General features: G+C 40.0%; 2 protein-coding genes across 5 annotated transcripts; one reads left to right on the plus strand and one right to left on the minus strand.

Moving 5' to 3' along the window:
* Positions 1 to 571: 571 nt before the first annotated feature.
* Positions 572 to 26,204, plus strand: arih1 (ariadne ubiquitin-conjugating enzyme E2 binding protein homolog 1 (Drosophila)). Of its 4 annotated transcripts, none has more exons than XM_086028320.1 (21): positions 572 to 2,140; positions 2,333 to 2,456; positions 4,181 to 4,324; positions 5,723 to 5,885; positions 7,021 to 7,093; positions 7,934 to 8,021; positions 10,818 to 10,904; positions 10,991 to 11,230; positions 16,190 to 16,257; positions 16,366 to 16,513; positions 19,278 to 19,370; positions 19,465 to 19,520; positions 19,955 to 20,021; positions 20,272 to 20,378; positions 20,477 to 20,519; positions 20,607 to 20,678; positions 21,528 to 21,658; positions 22,408 to 22,465; positions 22,545 to 22,805; positions 24,523 to 24,635; positions 24,737 to 26,204. In XM_086028320.1, the coding sequence occupies exons 8-21, from the start codon at positions 11,192 to 11,194 to the stop codon at positions 24,819 to 24,821; spliced, it is 1,341 nt and encodes a 446-aa protein (XP_085884446.1). In that variant the 5' UTR covers positions 572 to 2,140; positions 2,333 to 2,456; positions 4,181 to 4,324; positions 5,723 to 5,885; positions 7,021 to 7,093; positions 7,934 to 8,021; positions 10,818 to 10,904; positions 10,991 to 11,191; the 3' UTR covers positions 24,822 to 26,204. The 4 variants fall into 4 exon arrangements, with proteins under 4 accessions (XP_085884446.1, XP_085884447.1, XP_085884445.1 ...); XM_086028321.1 differs by having other exon boundaries at positions 10,999 to 11,230; XM_086028319.1 differs by having other exon boundaries at positions 574 to 2,140; positions 7,931 to 8,021; positions 10,818 to 11,230.
* Positions 996 to 5,042, minus strand: stoml1 (stomatin (EPB72)-like 1). Its single transcript, XM_086028324.1, has 7 exons — positions 4,738 to 5,042; positions 4,416 to 4,522; positions 4,190 to 4,339; positions 1,945 to 2,148; positions 1,661 to 1,865; positions 1,381 to 1,578; positions 996 to 1,297 (listed from the first exon to the last, which is right to left on the minus strand). The coding sequence occupies exons 1-7, from the start codon at positions 4,892 to 4,894 to the stop codon at positions 1,101 to 1,103; spliced, it is 1,218 nt and encodes a 405-aa protein (XP_085884450.1). The 5' UTR covers positions 4,895 to 5,042; the 3' UTR covers positions 996 to 1,100.
* Positions 26,205 to 26,263: the final 59 nt, after the last annotated feature.

A 26,263-nucleotide genomic window follows, 5' to 3' on the forward strand; every position in this document is an offset into this window, starting at 1 on the left:
GAAACACCCATGTAACCAGGGAATCCTGAAAGTTAATAAAGAGAGTTTACGCAGAGATAAGGTTAGAACGTATGAGGCGTTCTCCTCACGAGGACAGCGGGAACTCAGGGAGTAGCAGAAAATGGTGCTGTTTCTCCGTTCTCCTCATGAGCTGGTAACAAGGAACTGAGTGTCTTCCTCTTCATTGGTGTTGTGTTATGAAATGTCTAATCGATGAACCTGACACCGGTATACACTGCAGCATGAGCTTCATCTAAACAATTCAAATTAAGTTTGCTATTGCTAGTCCATGTCGATAAATTACATTATGGGAAAACTTCAGTGCCTTAGTTTGAATTAAAAAAAGGGAAAATGGCGAAATGTTTTTAATTTTTATTTGATGATTATAGTTTGCAGCTAGAAAAAAAACGAATTCCCCCTTTAAAATTTTTTTAATATTCCATAATTTTTAAAATTAGGATTTGTCCTTCTGAAATGTTTTTCTGTATGCGTTTGATGAATCTATAAATTTTAGTTTTTGACTTGAACTACTGTAATAAATCAGGTTTTCTGAGATTTACCAATTTTTGGGGATACACCTGATTATATTATTGTAGGGCGGCACGGTGCTCCACTGGTTAGCACGTCCGCCTCACAGTTCAGGGGTCGTGGGTTCGATCCCGGCCTCCCTGTGTGGAGTTTGCATGTTCTCCCTGTGCCTGCGTGGGTTTTCTCCGGGTACTCCAGTTTCCTCCCACATACCAAAAACATGCATGGTAGGTTAATTGGACACTCTAAATTGCCCCTATGTGTGTTTGTGAGTGCAGATGTTTGTTTGTCTCTGTGTGCCCTGCGATTGGCTGGCAACCAATTCACTGTGTCCCCCCTCTAATGCCCGAAGACAGCTGGGATAGGCTCCAGCACTCCCCACGACCCTTGTGAGGAGAAGCGGTATGGATATATTATTGTTTCTAATGTCGTGTCAGTGTGTATGTTTAAAAAAAAAAAAAGATTCACCCAGTTTAGGAGAAATTCATTCATAGAAATGTAGTCAGTGCATACAATAAAAACCAGTGTGTTCCCAACAAGTTAAAACTTAGAATAAATAACTCATGAAAATGTTACTTCCTAAGCAGCTTTATGAGTTCCTCCAACTTCATAGCCGTTTTAATGTCCCCCTGAATTTGAAGTCTACCACTGCCGTAAGCAGAAAAAGGCTGCAGTCTTCCCTGGAACATGGCCAGAAGGTCCTCATCACACATAGTCAGCGTTACATCTGGCTGTCTGCACAAGGATCCGGCTCCAGCTGCCCCACGACCTAGACAACACACACGGCGTGAATATCTGATATTGTGCAGCTTCAATTCTTTCATATGACAGCACATTTTGTGCGTGGATCACCTTGGCCTAAATCCACATAGTAACTGTGATGCTGTCCCTCTGCTGAGCTGATATCAAACTGGAAGCAGGCGCCGACCTGGTTCACCAAAGTTTCGGAGAGGACAAGTTGGACTTCATGGAGCAGCTCTTCAACAGAACTTAGTGTGGCCACATGCTGATAGATGCCACTCTGCTCATCGATAAATGTTACACTGTTCTCTACAATGGGATAAGCTAGTGTTAAACAGCGGTGGTCTCACGGGTGTTGCACCTTAATTTGTTGTGCGCATGAGGCCTTTACCTTGCTGAGGCTCCAAGCTGTGGCTCATAAAGTGCATGGCCAGCTGCTGAAGGGGACCAGTGAGGCCCTCCAGTCCGGGTACAGAGGGAGGAACAACAAGAGGCCCGGGAGGTCCTTCCTCAGGGGCTTTGAGGAGAGAACCTGGGGTGAGTTCTACCCTGTCTATCTCCAGCCCCCAGGGCCTAGTCATCTCGTTTATGTCCACCTGCGGACAGGAGGAGAGAATTAAATGTGAGCATGACGCAGTCGAGATGAACTCAAGGTTGGGTTAAATGTCGTCTCACTCCAAGGTATTCTCCCAGTTTCACTCTCTCTGTTTGGATCTCTCTGACCGTCTTCTTGGCTAGGCTGTGAGCTAAAGCGTTTTGTGCTGTCATCCTGGTTGAAGCGTTTAGGTCCTGCACTGACACCACTGACAAGACCGGGTTCCAGATCCTGAACTGAATGTCTGCTCCCACAGAGAAGAGGCCACCATCCCTGGTATGTACCTTTTAAAAAGAAAACAGATAATCAGTCAATGGAAATTGAAAGATCTGTGCTCCATGACTGCCCCCTGTAGGACAAATGAAATCACACAAACTGTCCTTACAGTTGATGTGACTCACCATCTTCTCTTTTCTATGAATCTATATCTATCCATCTATAAGTGTCCCTGTTTCCCATAAATTTTAGGGGTAGGGTCATAGACAAGGGGCGTATGGCACTACAGCACGAAGATGGACACCGACCTCCTTAGACGACAAGAGTCGAGTCTTCAACCTACTTGGTCATTATCATTGGTGTCCTTTACTCAGAGGTGGGTAGTAACGTGCTGCATTTACTCCGTTACATTTACTCAAACAACTTTTGGGATAAATTTGACTTTGCCAGAGTAGTTTTGATTCAACCTACTTTCTACTTGAGTATATTGGCAATTCCGGGCTTACGTCAAAATGACGTCACAAGTCAATATGGCGGTCAAGTCGGTGAAAACAAACTCTCCGGTCATTGAAAAACTTTGAACTTTGGGTAGTTGTCATTTGATTTGTGAGGATTATTTTGCTTTCAAAATGAGATGAAATGTCGTTTTGACTACGATAACAATCTGCCCGCAGAGGCAAAAGTGAGAAATTGGTCTAACATTAAATGAATGTCCTTTCTAACAGTCAAGAGGTATTTAGAGTTACGACCCAACTAAATGGCTAGATGTGAGGTATGGGGGCCAGCACATCTATGTCACACACACCAGCTAATTTATTTTTCACTACATTTATATAGATAAAGATGCAAGCTGGTTGAAGCCTAAAATAGGTAGAACACCCGAGAATGATTCTTACCACCTAAGAAGTGCTCACTACAAAGCACTGCGGTCTTGGTTGGCTTCCATTCCGAACAGTCCAGTCCCACTATCTTCACTTCCCGTTTAGCTACTTTCTCAAACATTCAGGGTCCACACAGTATATGGAATGATAATCTAGTTTCCCTCATGTTATAGTTGGACTATCCAACTGCACAACATCTAGGCATGATTTTCAGCTTTATATGCAAGTCACAGGCAAAGGCAATACAGTACAGTGGGTTGTTTTCACTGACTAAGGCACGATGCATTGTCCTGAATTGTCAAAAGGTTAAGAAAGTGTACTTTTACTCCATTACATTGAGCTGCATTCCATTTGCTAATTTTACTTGTATCTATTTATTTCTTGCGCAAGCCTTTTTTTGTGCTGTCTGTCTGGACTTCCACCACACATTGCAGTATGTTGTAGCTATTTCTATTGTTGTTTAGGCTGCGCATATGCTAACAGTTCTATGGTCATATGTGGCCAATCTGTCAAATGTGCATCTTTTGGAGTACATGTTTAATAAATTTCACAGACAGCAGAAGTTCTTTGAAATTCATATGAAGAATGCAAAAATACCTAATTCCATTGTTGCAATCAAGATTTAAGTTTAAGTTGGCTGAATTGGCACACAAATATTTATTTTTTTGCTCTGATCCAATCCAAACCAAGGTTACTTAACAGTTATGCAGCGCTTGAGTAGTTTTTTCACTGAACATTTGTTTACTCTTACTCAAGTAATAATTTGAAGGGCTACTTTTTACTTGAGTCCTATCATTCTGAAGTACAGTACTCTTGTGGACATTTTTCAGCTATTCTCCTGACCTCTGCCTCTACTACTACAATTACCCTTTGATTTTTATTTTTGTACAATTGTTAACTATCTTCAACTTTTACACCGATTTGTTGATCTGAGTCTAATCGTGTTTGCCAACTTACTATGCATTTGAAGCCTACTCTGGAGGAGTGACACTTGTTTGAAAAAAAAAAGTCTTACGAAATCTGGGTTACGATCGTATCAAGAATTCTTGGGACATAAAAAAGCACAACTACTGGCATAAGCTTACATATGTTCTAAGTTATTATAAAAGACAAAAAATACAATTAATAGGTTCAAAGATTCAAAATGATTTGAAAAAAAGATAAAACAAAATTATTTTACGTTTTCAATGTTGAATTTCTTATTTGTGCGTCACTACAGTTGGTTTACCTGGCATGGAGGTATATTGAAAGCACGGGTGCGCAGGTCTACCCTCTGCCACTGGTCAATGAGGGGCAGCACCAGGACAATACCAGGACCCTTTGGAGGACAGACCCGACCCAGGCGAAAGACTACTATCCTCTGGTAGTTTGGCACCGTCTACGAACATGATCCAAATCGGTTACATAGTCACACTAACACAAAGTGGACACGGTTCAGGAATAAGGTGACTTACTTTTAAAACAAACCATCCTGTTATTGGGAAGGTTATAAAAGTGCAGACGTAGACGAGGAAGGTGACTATTATATTGCAAATCCATGACAGCCATCCCTGGGTGCTATCTTCAAGGAAACAAAATTACAAAAGAGACAGTATGTATTGTTTTAATGAACAGTACATACACTGTTTTGTAGTCTAGACTAGAGTATTTGGTTTGTGTGGTGGTGAACTGCACTGCATGGTACAATGCATCATTGGCTTGTTTGAGTATACGTAGCATACGTAATAGAGCTGCAGTTATATTTGTGACTGTTTCATAAAAGGTTACGCCACATACCAGTGAAGTCGTTTTGAGAAACGTTAGGAATGTAATCAAAGGACAGCCCTTTATGGTAGCCCGCTTGTGTGTAGTTGTCGGCGGATACAAATAGTCCAGGAGTCCGCGGTGCTGTCGGGTCAGTCTGAGAAAGAAGCTGGTAAGACTTCCCAAACATTGTAAAGTTAATTAGCCGCTTTAAATAATAATAATAAAAGATTTACAACACAATAGTGGTGGTTTTAATGGCTAAATTGTGGTTAGCTCATTTTGCTTAACTGGTTCTTCCGTGTTTTGCTTCTTCATGGTGTGAAACTGATGCTGACGTTGCCGCCGCCTATCGTTACAATAAGGTTTTTGAACAAATGGGTGGCGAAATGCTATGTATGTACGTATCTTTTTTTTTAATTCACAAAAAAAAGTTTAAAACATTGAACCTCGCTTTTCAAAATGTTTTAACGATTTGGGAATTTACATTAAGTCATTAAAATGAAGTAAAAGACCACAAGTACAGATTCTTTATAACATCCTGAAGGAATTACCCCTAGCATTAACTGTATCCTTATTTTGTTTTTCCCATTTAATTTTTATCTTATGTATGTGTATTTTGTTGTGGTTGTGTGGCTATTGCTTCCTCTACAGAAAAGTTTATATTTGTTTAAATAAGTAATTTTTGCCACGATTGTATGTTTACAATGTTCAAAAAAAGTTTAAAAAAATAGAAAAAACGATGTACATAACCTAAATTTTTTATTGTTAATGTAATGTAATTTCACAATATATCAACCAAATAAAGGAATGTAAACTTGAAGTGTTAGAGCTCTAATAAAACAAAAACTGTGGTTCCCATTGCTTTTTATGACCCAATAGTTTGTGTGTCAGAAAAACTTACAGTGCACTAAATGGTATTCAGCTACTGGTAACATTTTTTTCTTTTACATGTTTTGTGAAAATGTGGATTAAAACACACAGTTGATAACAATTTTTTTCTTTGCCTTTCTCACAGGGATCTTGTTCACTCTTCCAACATATTACTCAGCAGCTTCTCCATGGATGTGTGCCAATGGTCCTTTGAAAGAACATTTGCTCGATTCTCTCAAAAAAGATGACCAACAGCAGCAATAATAGCAGTCAGACTACAAAAAGATGTTACCTGGCGCTCTGTGAGGGTAAATGGCATTGATATATTGACTCGGCAAAATCTGTGACTGGTCTTCTGAGTCTCTACCTGCTTGGGGCCTCTAAAGTTGCTTGTTTCTGCGATAAAATCACACATTAAAACAATCCAAAAATCCGTTGAGAAATGAGAGTGCCTCATCTATCTTGAATAGTATGATAGCTTTGTTTGACACTGTTAATGTTTATTACTGTGTTTATAGATTGAAGTGCTGCATGGCATCACATTCAGAGGTGCATTTGTTACACGGATCATTCAGCCATGGCGGTCCATTTTTCAACAATAAGCTCAGTATTTTTTTAATCAGGAAAATTATATTAGCTTGCATTTTAACTTTTATCAATTTATTTTGGGGAAATCAGTACAAAACGAGTTTAGAACTGCCTCTTGGTAATGAGCATGCTGTGACGTAGATAGTTGAGACGGAAAAAATAGCAAGCCGAGCTCCAAAAGGGGGCGTGACAATTTGTTGTAAAGCTCATCCCCAAAAAGCCCTTAAATCGTTACGGATGCTTTTAGGGGGGTGAATTTTAGTGCTGAAGTCATTTTTATATGCATACTTAAAGTGCCAATGTTCAGCCCATTCAAGTGTCGCTTTCATTTTTTTACCTTAACTGCTAGAGGAACATATAAGAAACCCTCTCGATATAATACATATAACAATAATATTGATTTTGGTTTATTTAATATATATATATATATATATATATATATATATATATATATATATATATATATATATATATATATATATATATATATATATATATATATATATATATATTATTATTATTATTATTTTTCAATTAACTTGCATCCCTCACTAATGTGTGACTGAAGTGGACATCATATTTTGATGTTAGATAGCAGTCACCCATACAGTCTATTCCATAAAATGCCCAAAATATGCTTGTATAATCATTGCTCCCCGGCTTGTTTTCCATCGGTGAGGTTCTTTGACTTTTTAGCTGGAAATATGTTCATGTAATACCAGACACAGAACAAATAACTCTGTGTACAGTAGTTTGTATTTTCAAATTCACAATTTCTTCAACCCAAATCTATGTTGGATCAGAAATCTTCCAGTCATTTTTACCAATGCTTCAGCTGTTTTCTTTCTTTCACAGAGCCCTCATGAACACCTGCCAAATGTGGAGGGTCTTGCTGCAAGTGGACAAGGAGATAAACACCAAACGCTGTGTAAGCAAATGCCGATTTGTCATCCTCCTAATCTGTACTTTCTACACACGCAAATCAATCACTCACAAAACGTACTGTAGATGCAAGTCATTAAGTGCTGGCAATGGTGAAGGAGTCATGTCACATTCCGTCTGACTTTTTTTTCCCATACTGCTTAATATAAAGAATGTTTCTTTGATAAAGACAGGTTCTTTTACAGTTTACATGCAGATCGATTGTAAAGTTGGTATAGGTACAGAAAAAAAAGTCAGACAAAAATAAATAATTTGGCATGACTCCTTCACCATTGCCAGCACCTGATGAATGACTTTCATCTACAGTAAGTTTTGTGAGTGATTGATTTGCGTGTGTATACAGTACAGACAAGGAGGATGCCAAATTGGCATTTGCTTACAGTTCGTCAAAATCATTACTTTCATACCATATCAAGCATGCAACATGGCTCAGAAGGAATAATTATTTATCATACCATCCACGGTCATAGTGTCACGAAATAATATGTTCACATGTTCAGAACCTTGTTCAACAATAACACAAGCGGGAACAAACCTAAGTAGAAAGCAACATTTAGAATTGTTAAGTAATAAGAGATTTTTGTGGTTTTACATGGGCCATCAACCGCAGTATGTAAATTGGTGTCGGCCGTCTGTTACAATTGATCACTCTAATTGGCTAAAGTCTAAACAGCTGTGTTCAAATGCCAGGTTTTTGTCACATCAAAAAATGAGACTAAGATAAATTATTTCAAAACGTTTTCCACCATTAACGTGGCTATATTCACACCCACGATTTAGAGTCTCCAATTAACCTGACATGCATGTTTTTTTATGTGGGAAGAAGCCGGAGTACCCAAAGAAAACCCACACAAGCACGGCGAGATCATTCACAGGAAGGCCGGAGCCGAGTCCAACCCCAAGTCTCAAAAACTGTGAGTCAGACATGATGCACACCATGTTGCCCAAGTAAATATCCAAAACGTTTAGTCAGTAGCTCAATTTGAACAACTAACATTTATGTAATGAATGGGACAGAAAGGGGCCAACATATTCCAAAAGTCATTCAAGCAGAATATTTAAATGTATCTCATGAATTGTACATCGTGAGACTAGGAAAGTAGTCCCAATGTTGTGTCAATGCAGACTACACCCCAAATCAGCATAGCAACTTAACCTTTCACAATATATGGTCATTCTTGCCCGAACGACTGGACATGTAGTTGAGACCCACTCACATTGGAACAATGGTAAGCTACAATAGGCTACAATTATTAGCCTAGCCTAGTGAAAAAGCCCAACTTCCTAAAGCTGGAAGTATCCAATTGTCAGTTCAACCACTGATTAACTCATAAGAACTCATAAGAGACTCCATATAACGCAGTCTCCACAACAAAGATAGGCAACCGCATACAAAAAAAAAAAGCAATTTTTGTTTAAAACAGCCAGTGCCACATCCAAACCACTGAAGTTTGTATTGTGAAAATCCAAAATGAATGATTTAAAAGGCAGTAAAGTTTGACCTTGTGAAACTGCCTCACTCAGCACTATATCGCAGGTAGTGATGGAGGATGGTGGGTGAAGACCAAGTGCAAAGATGAGGTGTCAGCACTCCGACTGCAGCCTGGATTGCCCTGCCTTGCCATCTGATGGCACTAATGTAATCCACACAAGGGGTAATTCAGTTGTCCCCTTTTCGTAGCAATTATGGGGCCACAATATTTCATCAGTGCTACTGTGGTCCCTCAAAGGAACCACACAACCCTAACGCGATGTATGACACTCTTAACATATTTCATTTTTGATAATACATGTTTCACGTATAAAAGGTCCACTAAACTAACCTAACAAGAAATGGTTTGAAGCAAACAACAAAATAACCACATACTGTATTTTCCAGTGCAAAGGGCTCTTACATAAAAAAAAAATAAGGATGACACTAAACTGCTGAACAACAAACCAACATTAAGTGCAAGAACTCATTTTGTACATTTCTTACAAAATAAACTCACTCAAAATTTTAACATTATTGAGGTATTGTTTGTCCTGCATGTCATTCAAATGTTTTGACCTACTTATTCCAAATCCACAAAAAAATGTTTGGCCTACTCATGTTATAGTATAGGGCAGTATAAGAACCAGTATGCTGTGGAGATCCACAGACAGCTAAAATGGGCCAATCTGTCCATCGGACAACTATTTGTCACACACTGCACAAATATGGCCTTTCTGAAAGAGTGGCAAGAAGAAAGCCATTTCGAAAAGAAATCCATAAAAGGTCCAGTGTGAAATTTGCAACAAGCCACGTAGGAGATACAACAAACATGGAAAAAGGTGCTGTGGCCTAATGAGACCAAAATTGAAATTTTGGGGTGAAATGCAAAATATTATGTTTGGTGTAAAAGTAACATTGCACATCACCCTGAAAACCATCCGTACTGTCAAACACGGAGGTGGCAGCATCATAGTCTGGAGCTACTTTTCTTGAGCAGAGACAGAAGATGGTTAGAACTGATGGGAATGTGGACAGAGATAAGTACAGGGCCATTAGGGAAGAAAACCTGTTGGGAGTCTGCAAAAAACATGAGAATGGGACAGAGGCTTATACCTTCCAACAAGACAATGATTATAAACAAAGCAAAATGGAATGGTTCAAAACTAAACATATCCAGGTGTCAGAATGGCCAAGTCAAAGACCAGCCCTGAATCCCGTTGAGATTTTGTGGAAAGATCTGAACATGCTGTTAAAAAACACTCGCATCTAATATTCCCAAACTGGAGCTTTTTTGCATGGGAGAATGGGCAAAATTTTATAGACATACCCGAAAAGACTCAGGGTGGAGGAGGCATTTGTGGGTTGTGAATATATTCTCGCACGGTCTACTTTTCAATTTTTTACTTTGTAAAAAAAAAAAAAAAAAAACTTAAAATATTGTACAAATACAATGTCTTCACGATTGTATCCCACATGGTGTTGATTTGTGTGAAACCTGAAGGGTGGTAGAGGTCAACGAGTTCGAGGGGAGAACTGTAATACTTTTGCAATGCACTGTATTATTAAAATCTGCGATCGGCTGGCAACCATTTCAGGGTGTACCCCGCCTGCTGCCCAAAGATAGCTGGGATAGGCTCCAGCACGCCCGCGACCCACGTGAGGATAAGCGGATCGGATGATGGATGGATGAATGGAAGTATTATTAAAATAAACAATTTTACAGACAGATTTTAAAGTTTATTTTTGTTACCTGGCCCATCAGTCGATATTTTAAATGTGTCCTTGAGCTCACAAGTTTGCCTATAGGGAAACACCCACGGAGTGTTATTTCACCGATGTGTACCGAAATGTTGTGTATGCTGAGAAATTGTTCTATTCTGAAAACCGTGAAAAAGGTTAAAAATATTTTCTATATTGTGGAAGTGATTAATGATTTATGGCAAGAAAATGTGGAAAGCACTTAATTTCTTGGGAAAAATAAATTAGGTGTAAAGTGTTAAATTAAAGGTTGACGTTTTTTCTGAATGTGACTCTAAATTAGTGTCCGAATATATCTCGAAACGTTTTACGGAAGCGGGAAGTGTTTCGTCACGTCGGGAAGGCTTTAATTCGGAACGGAGATTTTTTTTTTCGTGGGTTCCTGTACAGTCAGTGTGACGTCACCGCGTCGTCAATTTGTGACGCCGTGTCCCTTTGTTGGTTTAACAGCGGCGACGTTTTGTTGTTATTTTCGCAGCTGCCTGGAAAACAAGCTCGGATCACTTCACCTCCTTCGGCTCATTCCGCGAGCAACCGCGCGCACACTGTGTTTATAGACCTCTAGGTGAGTTTGTCACAAGTTGATAAGCGCCCCTAGGAATGGACTCAGACGAGGGTTATAACTATGAATACGACGACGACGATGATGAGGAATGTAGCGAGGACAGCGCCGAAGAGGAGCCCGAGGACGACACCCTGGAGCTCGGTGAGGTGGAGTTAGTCGATCCCGTGGTGGCCGCCGCGGAGCGGGACGAGTGCGGCGATACGGTCGGAGGCGGTCAAGGCCCCGGCGAGGAAGAGGAGGAGGACTACCGCTTCGAGGTTTTGACCGCTGAGCAGATCCTCCAACATATGGTGGAGTGCATCAAGGAGGTCAATGAGGTTATCCAGGTAGGGATTTTGTTGTGTCACTATCGGGAAAGCAGAGGTCCGGTGGTCTGGGGATCTTGGTGAACCGTAACCAGGCCATGGTTGTTAGCTTAGCAATTAGCTCTCTCGGAGTAGTTTACTGGCTGGAAGTTGACAGGATAACCGGGGTGGCTACGAATACACGAAATGCGAACGTGGTTGTAGTTATTTGAACACACTAGTGTATTTCTACACACAGTCAACGTCAAACTTCATTATGGACATGACAGCACTTCCATGCCGATGTTGATCCAGGAAGTAGTCTAATCCCTATTGAGAAGTTGGCAGCAATGGTTGCCAAAGCTAATGTTAGCTTGCAGTTAGCCTCGCTAGCTAGCATACTACAAGTAGTGTTTTTATACCGATAACCCAAGCAGTTCATTCTTCTGACGCGGGTCAACTCATTAGTGCAGGCGTCTACTAATGTAGTGCTACAAACATAATTGGTTAACTACAAGAGTCAACGATTCGTTTAAGTACTTGGCGAAAAGCTTGGTCATCGAATTAGTTGACGTCAGTTGACTACATGCCCAGGACACTTACGGTAATGGCCCTTTACAAAAATGTATGTACTGGTCCGGGCTGAATGTTACGCTGAAAGTTATTTATTTTTCAAACGGGTAAGGTTCTCAGAAGAAATGTATTGTAGTGGCCACTAGTCATGATGTGGGCCTCCATTTGCTGTCTTGTACGACATGCCACACTTGGGGAAAACAGTAAAAGGTTCCTTGTCTTTAACAAGTAGCGCCTGGCACCACTACAAATTACACGAAAACATTTAAATATTAGTCATCTCTGTTTATGTGTACATGATTTAATTCCGTAATGGTGGATACGAAACAGCACAGTATTATGACAGTTTTTCACTGAACACTGACTCATTCAAGCATTGGGAAAAATACATATTATGACCAATAGATGTTTTCATCTTTGCACTTTTATAGTGACCTACAAATACAAAAAAAATAAAAACACCCTACTGTAACATGATCAGAGATGGTGTAAAAGAAGTAGTGTGGGCATGAGACATTAACTTTCCATTAGCCATTTTGTACAGTGTTGAGCAAATTACCTTTATAAAGCAATTGGTTAAAATTACTAATTCCCTTCCTGCAAAAGTAATTGAAATGCTACCTTTACTATTCCTTCACGTCACATAACATTGAAATATGTCTAAGAATTTTGCTTTTTCAACAGTTCACAACAGGGCAGTTGCATAGAGCAGAAAGAGTTGGCCGTTGGCAAAACGTGAGGGCCATATTGGCCGATTTCATCAGGCGGCCGTTTAATCGGTTGAGCGCTAGACAGAAGTACACCATAAACCAATGACTCCCTGTACCTACAGCACCTTTACATGCTACTCTATATGAAAAAAACAATGTGTTTTTTGAACAGTTGTATGGATCCATCTTTGTGTAAATTGTTAGGGGAAGGCCATTTTCTCTTTTCCTAGGACATTGGAGAATCTTCTGCACTTAACCTACAGCACTCTGCAATCGTGTTGTATGTAATTAAGGGTGTAACAAAATGTTTTTTGATCGATGTGATACATTTTGATATCAGCCCTAACGATTCGACACAAAGCGATATATCACTTATTTGGAACGATGGTTTGATACAATAAAGGTGATCTTGATACGATATTTTGATAGGGTAACAATTGTTTTTCTGTTAATACAATAGAATGCAGAATCAATAGAATAATTTCAAAACCAGCTCAGCTTTACCGATTCCAAAATAAAACAGTTAATATCAGAACAAGCTATTTCTAGTCTATACAAAGTGAAACAGAACAAGCTAGTTCTCTTTTTATAAACTAACTTACATTTTCAGAACAAGCTGGTTCTTTTTCTGCATTTAAACATCAATGTAAACAAACCCTTCTGATGAAGTGCTTATATCTGAACAATATTCAACATTCGCTTTTTGTGGGACAATAAATATAGACAGAAGAATTAAACTTGTATATTTTCAAATTTAAATAAACCTGCTGTGATTGTTCTGCATAAAGAACAACTGTGAAACAGTAAACAATGTTACCAAAGGCTTGCAGAATGTTTTTCAACCCTCAAAAAAAAAAAAAAAAACCAAATTAACCCCTTTGTGGAAATTCACAGATTGGGGGTGGGGTGGTGTGAGCGTCTTGGTATCACCGAAAAGTGAGTGAGCACGGTATAATGAGTGCCCATCACATCCCTTCAACAGCAACATACAATAACATGCGTAAAACATTCATTCATTCATTCATTCATAATCCATAACACTTATATGCGTAAAACAGTTTGTTAAAATACCATATATGTTACTACTGCATACGTTTTACATAACACCAGATTTAGCATCTTGGATTACAAGACAACAGAAACGCTTACGCATTAACTTATAATATTCGTTACCTTATACCCAAGTATCGGCCAAGTCAAAAAATGTGCGTAAAAGGGCAAGCTACCCTGCTGGTTTTAGAGTCAGTGCAGGCTGGGCAACTGATCGAATTGTGTATTATTAATATATTGACTAATCGAGTACTGTGATTATAATATCACTTACCTTAAATATTATTTTTGCCATGATCGCCCAGTGCTGAGGCTTCTGTCTGGCTGCTGAGCGCGCAGAGCTGAGGATGGCCATTTGAGAGTTTGACAGTGCTAGAAAAGAATACGTGACCAAAGCAATGAAAAAGTGGGGTGACTTTCAACCTTCGTTTCTTAGGGCTGAACGAATATGGAAAATAATCTTAATTGCAGTTTTTTTTTCCCCCCCTAAAAATTGCAATTGTGATATGAGTTGTGATTTTTTTTTCCCAAGGTCCTTTTCTAATATATTTTTCAACAATTAATCTTAATTATAACAAGAAATATCAGATCTGTTAGCATTATAGTATACTGAGGTAAAGGCAAAATTAAGCATTAAGTCATTTGAAAGATCTCCTACAATTACAGGTGTAAACTTGATAAATATTTTGATGTGCAGTTTGGTAATGTGTGTGTATGTGTGCTTAAACTTAGAAGACATGTAAATCGAAGTCAACTATTAAGGCCTAGATAGACCAAATTGGTCTAACTGTGACCGACGCTTACCCCCTGTGGCGTCGGGCTGGCTGGCTGGCTGCACGGCACGCTGTAAAAATAACACCGCAACGACAGACAGCGACGCTGACCATTAAAGTACCTTCTGCACATGCGTGAGATGTAATACCCTTCCATACCATCGGCGGTGGTAGTCACTATTCCTCATGGTTAGAAAAATCCAACTGGAAAGCTATTGGCCGGGGCCAGATATAAAACAATGCATTGAGCTATAATTTTCGCTCACTATGAACTCCCACGTGAAGTAAACCCTCACGTTCTTGACACAGTATCGTGAAATACTTACATTGTCAACCATCGCTCTTGTACTTGTAAGAAGATTAAGGCAGCAAAGGCGTGCTCACTCTTTATGTCACTTCCCGTTCATGCTCCGTGCGCTGATTTGCTAGTTAACAGCCAATCGGAGTGACCAAATGTCACGACTCACGACGCCGATTCAACATGCTGAAACGCTCATCAGACGCTTCCTGACGGGTTACGGCGCTTCGACGGTGGTCACTACACCATTCAGACCTCCGACCTCCGACGTTGCATTCTCAAATCGCGATGATATTACGAATACGTGTGTGAATGAGTGTATAATGAGACTGTTCGAAGGAGCATTAAAAACATTTTACTCGTGCAAATTCACCCACGTGAAATGGATGCCAGCAAATCAAGGGACCATATAATACTGGAGTACAGAGAAAAAACTTCTTCTGAAGGGCGAATGGGCTGGGGGCATATAATATTCGAGTGGGTGGTATTCTCATGTGAGCCCCAGTAACATGTACAGTGCGAACACTAACACGTGTGAAAAATGGCTTCATGAATGATTTAAGTTAAGGCAAATGCAACAGAACTTAACAAATATACAGGATTGAAGAGTTAAAACATGGTAAACGTGCACAGTTTGAACATTTAATTCAATGAGACTTCTTTCACGTACCACATTTGGGGAATCACAGCTTTACACTATGAATGTTTTTAACTGTGTTTTCAGACAGGGTAACTACAAAGACTGCTCAATGATTATCACAGATAGCATCAGACAGAAGGTGAACTCTTCCTCCCTAATTTTGATGAAGATGGCCAAGATTTGTTTTGTTCCACTACATTCTGTCATCAGTGTTTGACGTTGAAGCTTATTTTGCTGTGTAAGGCTTAATAGAAGAGTCCCAAGACAATATGTGGGTCAAAATGAGGCGACATTTATTCGATACAGAATTTTACTTCGATGAAAGAATGTGCATTGTACATAAAAGTCGACATGGAATGTATCAGCAGACTCTGCATTTAAAGTGCAATAGAATGCACCTAATTTTTGAAGTTCTAATGCAATTAAAAAAGAGAACATAGATGATCTAGATATTATCAAAACAAACCACCATAAATTGATTTCAAAGGTTACCACATTTTTAAGACAGCAAAGAACAAAACTTGCCTGCCTGCCCGCCTTTATCTTTAGCATCTCTAGCGTATAAACAGACGTTATTCAGTCGTCGTCTGTTGCCAAGCGATCCATCTCCATCAATTTTTGATTAAAAAATGCGTTCATCTTAATCACAGCTGATGAAATTAGTAAGTCTCCATTAGGAGCGCAACGACATTTACACTGCATATTCAAATACGTGAAAGAATCTAGAAAATGGAACAATATTATGTTTTAGATTGCTTTGGAAATTCGTAGACATAACTGTGTGGATACTATGTGCTAATCGCAGACTCCTCTCGAATGCTAATATTTGTTGTTACAGATGGGTGGAAACAGCCGTGTCTATACTCAAATATGAAATGCCACTCTGATTGTAGAAAACTGTTGTGAAAAATCTTTAAATATCTTCACACCTGACCGCCCATCTTTTGATTCCTCTAGAATCCAGCAACAATTACACGCATCCTTCTTAGTCACTTCAACTGGGATAAGGAAAAACTCATGGAAAGGTAATGAGACACGTTCCATTCTTAACTAGCATCTTTTTAACTTTGCAGCTAATCTATCAAGTTACCTGATAAGATGTGGGTCTTTCGTATTTTCTTGACCCCACACAGGTATTTTGATGGTAACCTGGACAAGCTTTTCTCTGAGTGTCACGTCATCAACCCCAGCAAGAAACCCCGCATCCGTCCTCCGATCAACACCAGATCATCCGCACAGGACATGCCATGTCAGATCTGCTATCTGATTTTCCCTAACTCTGTAAGTTGTCGTCATACTTCTGTGAGGAATTGTGTGTTGATATGGAAATTGTGGCATTACAGTGGAAGTCAACGCAAACATATTTTTTTCAAGAATATGTTCCCAGCAGGCCCACTAGTTGAAACACGACATTCTGATTAATTTTGCGTTTGTGGAATATAAGTTAGGCAGCAAAATGCACTCGTTTTTAGCCATCTCTGGGGGCGGCCAGTTTGTCTTCTGTCGACTGAAAATGACATCACAACGACCACGGCAGACCTATTATCTGAATCTGAGTCGTGATTGGTCGTTGTGAGCAGTTGTGATGTCATTTTCAGTCGACAGAAGACAAAATGGCCGCCCCCAGAGATGAATAAAAACGAGTGGATAACACCTATTCCACAAACGCAATATTTATCAGAACGCCTTCTTTCAACTAGTGGGCTTGCATAGAACATATTCTTGAGAAAAATATGTTTGCGTTGACTTAAGTACATCAGTATGGCACATGATCATTATGCATAACTAATTAAAAAAACATAGATCATTCCAATTTGGCACGGTTGTTGACAGCAATTTTCTGTGGTGTGTCAAATTCAAAAGTCATACTTATTTTCACTTTAAAGTAGGGGTGACAAACTCATTTTTGTTGTGGGCCACATCGTAGTTATGGTTTCCTTCGGAGGGCCGTTACGACTGTGAACCCAAATAAATGTATGATTGTCTCATATTACAAAAAACATAAGTAGTTTTGAAATCAGAAGCCAATAAAAACAGTTTGTTCAAATATTACTACATTTATTTTGAAAGGGGGATTCAGGAAAAACATTGCAATATCTTAATGGTTTTAAAAATGAAGACAATTTGCAATGTTGGAATTTTAACTACAAACATGAAGTCGATGCACATAATTTGCTTTCGTGGGCCACATGAAAGGAGGTGGCGGGCCAGATTTTGGCCCCGGGCCTTCACTTTGACATAGGTGCTTCCCAAGACTTTAATTGCGAAGTCAACCCAAAAATCTTCTTTCCAATAGTTTTTTCTACGCGTTGCCACTAGTCTAAACACTGCATTTTGATTAATATTGTGTTTGTGGAATATGAGTTAACCAGCATAATCACTTGTTTTTAGCCATCTCAGGGGGCGGCCATTTTGTCACTTTCTGCCGACTGAAAATTACATCGCAGTTGCTCAGGTAAAGACCAATCACGGCTGACCTGTTTTCTGAAGCTGCGTCATGATTGGTTGTTACGTGAGCCCTGAGTAGTTGTGATGTCATTTTCAGTCAACAGAAAGTGGCAAAATGGCTACCTCCTGAGATGGACAAAAAGGTGTGGAGTGTACTGCTTAACACATACACAAACACAATATTAATCAGAATGTCATGTTTAGACAAGCGGGCCTGCATAGAATTAACATATTGTCAAGAACATTTTTGGGCTGAGTGCCTTCCCCTTTAATACTGTATATTACAGAGTAATTTGTAGGGATGCACAATAACTTTTTCTGCCGATACGATAACTTCTGCTTCTTCCAACCAATATCTTTTTTATGTGCTACACACTACATATGTAGTATGTATGTATTATTTTTTTAATATACGGGGGGTTTCCTGGCTTAAATTGAGGCAGAGGTGATACCATCCTGACCATGCGCCATGACGTGCATTTATTCTGTAAATTCAACTGACTCACTTTTTTTGACAGGGAACATACTTCAAGAGTTCCAATAAGAATGACTCTTATCATATTAAAGCATTCATTAAAACTACAGCCACAATTTTTCAACCGTTACAGCAAAGAACCACATGATACATATGGGCGCACATACACTTTTTTTTTTTTGTGAGATTGCCATTACATTCAACAAAAACTGTTAAAACATCCTGTGTTGAACTTCATGTTTTGTTATGCTCTAAAAAAAAATTCCCATCCCATTTTGAAAGTGAACTTGGTAGGCAACACTACTCGATGTTTTTTCTAGGGATGCTCCAATCGATCGGGCACCGATAATGATCGGCCGATTTTCGCAAATAATATGTGATCGGCATAGTGGATCAAAGCCTTTTATTGCCGATCAAAAAATCCGATCACCCGCAGCTTATGCTTCGCACCCTAAAGCCATGAGACTAGCTTGTGTGCAGTGTTGCGCCCCCGGAACCAATCAGATGGTGCTTTGGGCGGGCCAATCTGCCTGTGGAGCAAACAGAGAGAGAGAGAAGCACGCTGCAGCAAGCACGAATAAAGCAGTTTTTAATTTATCGGCCTTAAAATGAAAAAAAAAAAAAAAAAGGCAGATGCCGATAATCGCCAAAATGCCAAATATCTGCCTCGATAATTGGTCCGGCCGATAATCAGTCTGTCCCTATTATTGCCACAGGGAAATGCATTGTAGGCCACTTCTGGGCAACAGACCAACTATCATTTTATAATTCACCAAAAGATTAACATTGAATTTTTTGACCTTTTGGCACATTTCAGGCTTCAAAGATAAAAATGTAAAAAAAAATTTTTTTTTTTTAGTGTGTGTGAAGAATCAACACCTAGTGTGACACAGTCGTGAGGTGGAATGAAAATCATACAATGTTTGTACCTTTTTTTTCTTCAAAATAAAGTGTGGCGTGCAAAATTATTAGGCCCCCTGGGTTACTACTTTGTAGAACCAACTTTTGCTGCGATTACTGCTGCAAGTCTTTTGGGATTTGCCTAGGATTCGATGGAGAGCGTTTGTGAATAGTGGAAAGCAGAGTCATCGGAGTAACATCCGACATTCTTTTGTTTTACAGTATTTTACCGGCTTGGAGTGTGGACACAAGTTCTGCATGCAGTGTTGGGGTGATTACCTGACTACTAAGATCATAGAAGAAGGGATGGGACAGGTACACATACAATCTTTTCTTTAAAAAATTTTTTTAAAAATAATGTTTGTATTGACCACTAATGATCATGTGAATTTTGTGTTTTCCCTCTCAGACCATTTCTTGTCCTGCTCATAGTTGTGACATTTTGGTTGATGACAATACAGTCATGTAAGTGCAGTACAGTATTCTTTTGCCTTTTTCTTGGTCAGAAAAAAATCAATTTGTAAAACGAATAGATTGCCCTTTTCTCTTTGACATTTTTCATTTCACGTTGAGACCATAGTACTCATTTGAATTTGAATCCTTGGATTGGTACCTGATTTAGCCCTCATGCTGGCTCTTAAAGCTGACACTAATTGTATTAACCTACATAGTGATGTCGCCAACTAACAAGATACCCCATGGTATTCTTATTGATCCATTGACAGAGCAAAATGGTGTAAAATGTTTACCTGTTTTGTGTTGTGACTATTTACTATATTTTGCTTTTCCAGAAAATTCCCAGAATGTTATTTTATTGTCTGTGCTGAGTCTATTACAAAGGTTTAATCAAACATTGCAATTTTATGAAATGCTAACAAATCATTTGACTTCTCGTACAGGCGGCTCATAACAGATTCGAAAGTCAAGTTGAAGTACCAGCATTTAATTACCAATAGTTTTGTAGAGGTAAGTTGAATCTTTCTCTCTCTTTAGACTCTGTCGGAATTTGAAGTAGTAGGGATAGACCAATTATCGTCCAGGCTGATTATGGGCGGCGATATTTCGCATTTTGAAGCATATCAACATATATATTAGCTGTGTCCATTTTTAGTGGGGGGTCCACTGTACATTGATAATCACATGAATTACATTAAGTTGCTGGTACTTTAGTGATGGGCAGTGCAACATGAGCAGTTTGTATTTGTGTCACTTTCAGTGCAATCGACTGTTAAAGTGGTGCCCGGCTCCAGACTGCCATCACGTTGTTAAAGTCCAGTACCCAGATGCCAAACCAGTGAGGTGCAAGTGTGGCCGTCAATTCTGGTATGAGAAAAACAAATATTAAAAAAAGTCTGTGAATGTCTGATGTGTAAATGTATGCAAGTTTCATGTTTTTTTTTTCCTTTTTAATCTTCCTGCAGCTTCAACTGTGGGGAGAACTGGCACGATCCTGTCAAGTGCAAGGTATGAGCAAATATTTAATAATACAAATACTAATCTTTCATTTTTTCATTGGATGTTTTCATTTCTGACACCACTATACTTTTGCAGTGGCTAAGAAAGTGGATTAAGAAATGCGACGATGACAGTGAAACTTCAAACTGGATTGCTGCAAATACAAAGGTAAAGAAGTCAAATTGTTGTTACTGTGCTAGCTATACTCCTGCTCTAATTGCTGCGGGCATGACAGTTTTTCTTCTTGACACCTTTGGATTTAAAGGGGAAGTCAACCCAAAAATGATATTTATAATTTGTTCTATGCAACCCCACTAATAAACACGGCATTCTGATTAATATTGTGTTTATAGAATACCAGTTAAGTAGTAAAATCCATCCGTTTACGTCCATCTCAGGAGGCTTCCATTTTTGTTACCACCTTGCTACCAATCATGGCTCAGCTTCAGAAAACAGGTGAGCCGTGAGCCCTGAGCAACTGTGATGTCACTTTCAGTTGACAGCAAGTGACAAAATGGCCGCCCCCTGAGATGGACAAAAACGGTGGAAATTGCTGCTTAACTCATATTCCACAAATGCAATATTAATCTGAATGCTCTGTTTAGACTAGTGGAGTTGCATAAACATAATATTGTTGATTTTTTTTTTTGGGGGGGGGGGGGGGGGTTGACTTCAACTTTAAGAATAATAAAATCCTTGCTTTAGCAAATCATTTTGTTCCCTGCCTAGTTGGCCTATGTCTTATGCTGCAGTCAGATCTAATCGTCAAGTTGGAAACGGTGATAAATCTCATAGGCTAAGCACAGATCAACTGAGAGGGCGGTCAGTAAAATGGGTCAGGTTGGAGATAAGGTGGTTGTATTCCTATTTGTGTCTCCATAATCAGCAGAGGGAACCTATGCCCAACTTGGCGGCATTGTGAACCGCATGCACGTGCAGAGCTGTGCAACAGTGAAGGTCATAATCATATAATGAGTTGTATCATTCTTGGTCGACAACTCTTCCTGTCTCTTGTAGGAGTGTCCAAAGTGCCATGTGACCATCGAGAAAGACGGAGGCTGCAATCACATGGTGTGTCGGAACCAGAATTGCAAGGCTGAGTTCTGCTGGGTCTGCCTGGGCCCATGGGAGCCTCATGGTTCTGCTTGGTAAAAACTTCTCAGTGTTGATACGATTAAAACCAAAAGTTTGTCATGGAAGTACAATACTTGGCCACACTCAGTGGACACATCATTAGGTACACCTAAACAGTTAAATGAGGTCCATCGTTAGATGTGGTCATTTTTTATTTGGGTCTGCATGTCTATACCAAGTCGGATAAAAGCAATCAATTGCAGAAAAAAACTTTAAAACATGCCTTTTGGTCTTGGAGCCATAAGGTTTATTTCTGTGTGTAGATAATATATGTTTACAGCATGTAAATAATAATGCTCAGTTTTTATTTCATTTGTATTCATTTCACAATTACAGATGTGTCCTCGGGGTACGACAGAGTTGTTTTTACAGTGGCGGCGTAGCCCAAATTAGCATGCAAGTCTGAATGGACCATAGTTTATCACTAAACAACAAACATGAAGTAATAGTCATAATTGCAGCGTAGTAAATATTCGTCTGAAAAACATTTTGAGGCCATATAAAACAATCCAAGGAACAGTAAGTACAGCGGCGAGTGACATTTAGCGTGCCATGTGATGATGTATTATGTACACTACTGCGCAATCTAGTGTCTTTTTAATGTACTTGAGAGGGACAAAGTATTACAAAATTAATATAGTTACTCATTTCTGGAAATTTGCTAAGTGTACCAAATGTTTTGTGCAATGAGTTTTCCTAAGGTGGGCGTATTGCTTGTGCACTTGACTGCTACCCCACGATCATAACATGTTATGTATTTTAGGTACAATTGCAATCGCTACAATGAAGACGATGCCAAGGCCGCCAGAGACGCTCAGGAGGTGAGTTGTCTGGAAAAGGTGATCCGGCTTTCCGTTTGAATCCGAGTTAACGCCATGTCATTCCGTGATGTGCACACAGCGCTCGAGGGCGGCCTTGCAGAGGTACCTGTTCTACTGCAACCGCTACATGAACCACATGCAGAGCCTGCGCTTCGAGCACAAGCTGTACGCTCAGGTCAAGCAGAAAATGGAGGAGATGCAGCAGCACAACATGTCCTGGATCGAGGTGCAGTTCCTGAAGAAGGCCGTGGACGTGCTGTGCCAGTGCCGCTCCACGCTCATGTTCACTTACGTCTTTGCCTTCTACCTCAAGAAGAACAACCAGTCAATTATTTTTGAGGTAAGATACACGCTCGCATGATATGCCATGATCCTTCAAGATGGAACTCTTGGTCTCCATGTTCTCACGTTCTGGCTGACTTCCGCTCCTTCGCCCTTTTTGTCTTTGCAGTATGTAACAGTCAGTTATTGTGGTACGGTGTCTCGCCACACGGTGGCGCCTCTTGGGTTTATTATGTCAGTCAGTTACTTCTTTTTCCCGAAACTTCAGTGCATCTTTTGTCATGGGCTCGGCCGGGTGTACCCGACCGCTAACCGCTATGTTCTTAAGTAGTGCGCGGTTTGCTGGGGAAGTATTGTTTTGTTGCTAATTAAACAACGGCTTGTGGAATATCAAGAAGTCTTTGCTCCTTCGGCTATCCAACAACACCCGTCCGTGACTAAGTATTCCTTCAGCTCACTACCACTCGTTACAAGTCACAGGTTGTCCCATGAGAGGAATCAGTCCATTATAGAATACCAGTTAAAATACCAGGCTTGAGACAGAGCAAAAAGGATTTCTGTGAATATATGCCAAGGGTGTTTATTTACTCAACTACAAATGGGCAAATGCCTTTATTTGTACTCACAATTTTGGAATTAGCTGTGTTACATTGTTTATATTGCACTTTACTGTATATCAAGTGAAACTAGACTAAACTTTTTTTTTTTTTTTACTCTCCACAGTAATTTGGGACTTGCTTGTGACTTAAACAGGAAATCAACCCAAACACATTTTTTTCAAGAATATGTTCCCAGCAGGTCCACTACTTGAAACACGGAATTCCGATTGCGTTTGTGGAATATGAGTTAAAGCGAAGTCAACCCAAACATATTTTTTTCAAGAATATGTTCCCAGCAGGCCCACTAGTTGAAACACGGCATTTCGATTAAATTTGCGTTTGTGGAATATAAATTAAGCAGCAAAATGCACCCGTTTTTAGCCATCTCTGGGGGCGGCCATTTTGTCATCTGTCGACTGAAAATGACATCACAACTGCTCACAAAGACCAATCACGACTGACCTGTTTTCTGAATCTGAGCCGTGATTGGTCGTTACCTGAGCCCTGAGTAGTTGTGATGTCATTTACAGTTGACAAAAGACAGAATGGCCGCCCCCAGAGATGGCTAAAAACGTTTGCATTTTGCTGCTTAACTCATATTCCACAAACGCAAAATTTATCAGATTGCCCTGTTTCAACTAGTGAGCTTGCATAGAACATATTCTTGAAAAAAATATGTTTGCGTTGACTTCACCTTTAAGCAGCAAAATCCGCCCCTTTTAGCCATCTCGGGGTGGCCATTTTGTCACTTCTGTCGACTGAAAATGACATCACAACTGCTCAGGTAACGACGAATCACGGCTCAGCTTTAGAAAACAGGTCAGCCGTGATTGGTCGTTATCTGAGCCCTGAGCAGTTGTGATGTTACTTTCAGTCGACAGAAGTGACAAAATGGCCGCCCCCAGAGATGGCTAAAAACGGGTGGATTAACTCTTATTCCACAAACAGTATTTATCAGAATGCTTTGTTTCAACTAGTGGGCTTGCATAGAACACATTCTTGAAAAAATGATTGGGTTGACTATGTGACTTAGTCCTATCTGTGGTGTTATGTATCAAGCTTCAAAATACATATTGAAATAAAATTGTCTACCACAGCGTTCTGGAAAGTAACCCCTGCGTTGAAGGAAGTATCACTGTTTTAGTGTGGCCGTAACGCATTTCGCTGCCTTTGCAGAACAACCAGGCCGACTTGGAAAACGCCACTGAAGTGCTGTCTGGCTACCTAGAACGAGACATCTCCCAGGATTCCTTGCAGGACATCAAACAGAAAGTACAAGACAAGTACAGGTCAGTGGAGGAGCAGGAGCGGGACGAATTTGCACAGGCTTTGATTGGTGTGTGTGATCAGATGTGTGGTGTGGTGTGGTGTGGTGTGTGTGTGCGTGCAGATACTGCGAGAGCCGGCGGCGGGTTCTGCTGCAGCACGTGCACGAAGGCTATGAGAAGGACTTGTGGGAGTACATTGAGGATTGAGGACACGTCCCAATGCTTTGGACTCTGGAGCATCTTGACAAAATAAGAGCGCTGATGCAATTGATCAGGGCAGTTCGGGCCTTCTGCTGCCTCTCTTTTGGCCAACCTACCACTTTTGCATCCTTTTCTTTAACAATATCTAAGTAAATTATATTTAAATAAAAAGGTAGAGTAATAAAAGAAAGTGTACTACAGTATTGTTAGCATCAGAAAGTCCAGCTTAAACAAAAACGTACATCCTCTTTTGGTTTATATTGTAACATTTCCCCTCAGCTACCTTAACCCCCCCCCCCCCTTTCCCTTTTTTTTTTTTCTTGTGAATATTTTCAGATTTTTTTTGGTTTGTTTCCCATTAGTGTGAACATGTTTTAAACACAGCTTTAATCGTCCTGGCCATGTCTGCAGTACGTGGTGAGGTTCTGTTGTGTGCTGGGCTGATTGTAAAGGGGCAAAGACATTTCAGAAAAAAATAAACTAGCAAGTCTTTTTTTTTTTTTTTTTTTTTTTACAATTTGTAAATAGTCCATCTGCATGGAAGTTAAAGGGCAAGTGTGGTACGCGTTTGCATCGTTTTGACCTATTTATTCTTTACAAACATGTAAAAGGTGTTTGGCAATTGGCAATAAGGAACAGCGCACAGGTGACCTCACCAGGAGCTCTGAAAGGACACTACAAGCCGGAGAAGGGTTTAAAAGGTGTCCAACATGCGTCCGCTCAATGTCCCTGCTGCCCAACACGCTTCAGTTTTTTTTTTTTTTTTTTTTTTAAGAGCTAATTGTTTGCAAGCCTGAGTGACATTCACTCTTTTGTTGCTGTCCCAACACGGCTTGAGGTCACTCAGCTTTGAGCTCCACTTGCACCTTGGGCACGAAATGTAGTGGCAGTGCTGCTAAGTGGGTGTCCAAACTGGGGTCTTGGGGGTGGTTCTCATTCTCGCTAGGAATGCTGATAGTGGAGAGATGTGACTCCTCGCGGGGGGGAGATTGATCATCGTTTTAAATGGATAGATGTCACAATGGTAGGACAAGTTCGCCCTTTGTCACGGTTTAGTTTTTTTATTTGACCATTTAATGCTAACGAAATGTCGGTGCCCCAGTGCTGCAGGTTGTGGACGACCCTGCTTGTAAATGCTCCCTTCATGTTTGTGTGGAACACGGCGGCCTTCTCTGCAGAGGACGTGCATGTTCAGGCACTGATAAGTCACGGGACTGACAGAACAAAGTGGCAACAACCCTCAAAGAAAAAACGAGGAAAAAAACGCAGCCCATTTCTAGTACTATGGGGGCGGACAGTGTGTCCCAAAAAGCTTCTTATGTGTTAAGACTTATTTTATCCTAGCAAATTATAAACTGTATTGTTTGAATAAATGTTGAGAAAATCTAATCTTCAGAAGTTTGTGTGAATCTTTAGAGTATTCAAATGCTGTACTTATTTTGTACCTC

This window comes from Filicampus tigris, chromosome 4, assembly GCF_054856515.1.
Source record: "Filicampus tigris isolate MCC_2025a chromosome 4, RoL_Ftig_1.0, whole genome shotgun sequence".
NCBI classification, from domain to species: Eukaryota; Metazoa; Chordata; class Actinopteri; order Syngnathiformes; family Syngnathidae; genus Filicampus; species Filicampus tigris.

Coding starts and splice junctions, on each gene's coding strand:
- stoml1 (XM_086028324.1), bottom strand. CDS start 4,894: ATGTTTGGGAAGTCTTACCAGCTTCTTTCTCAGACTGACCCGACAGCA. Junction 4,340..4,415: donor CAGGATGGTTTGTTTTAAAA/GTAAGTCACCTT, acceptor TCATGTTCGTAG/ACGGTGCCAAACTACCAGAG. Junction 1,298..1,380: donor CTATGTGGATTTAGGCCAAG/GTGATCCACGCA, acceptor TGTGTTGTCTAG/GTCGTGGGGCAGCTGGAGCC.
- arih1 (XM_086028319.1), top strand. CDS start 10,940: ATGGACTCAGACGAGGGTTATAACTATGAATACGACGACGACGATGAT. Junction 11,231..16,189: donor AGGTCAATGAGGTTATCCAG/GTAGGGATTTTG, acceptor TGATTCCTCTAG/AATCCAGCAACAATTACACG. Junction 16,258..16,365: donor AAGGAAAAACTCATGGAAAG/GTAATGAGACAC, acceptor GACCCCACACAG/GTATTTTGATGGTAACCTGG.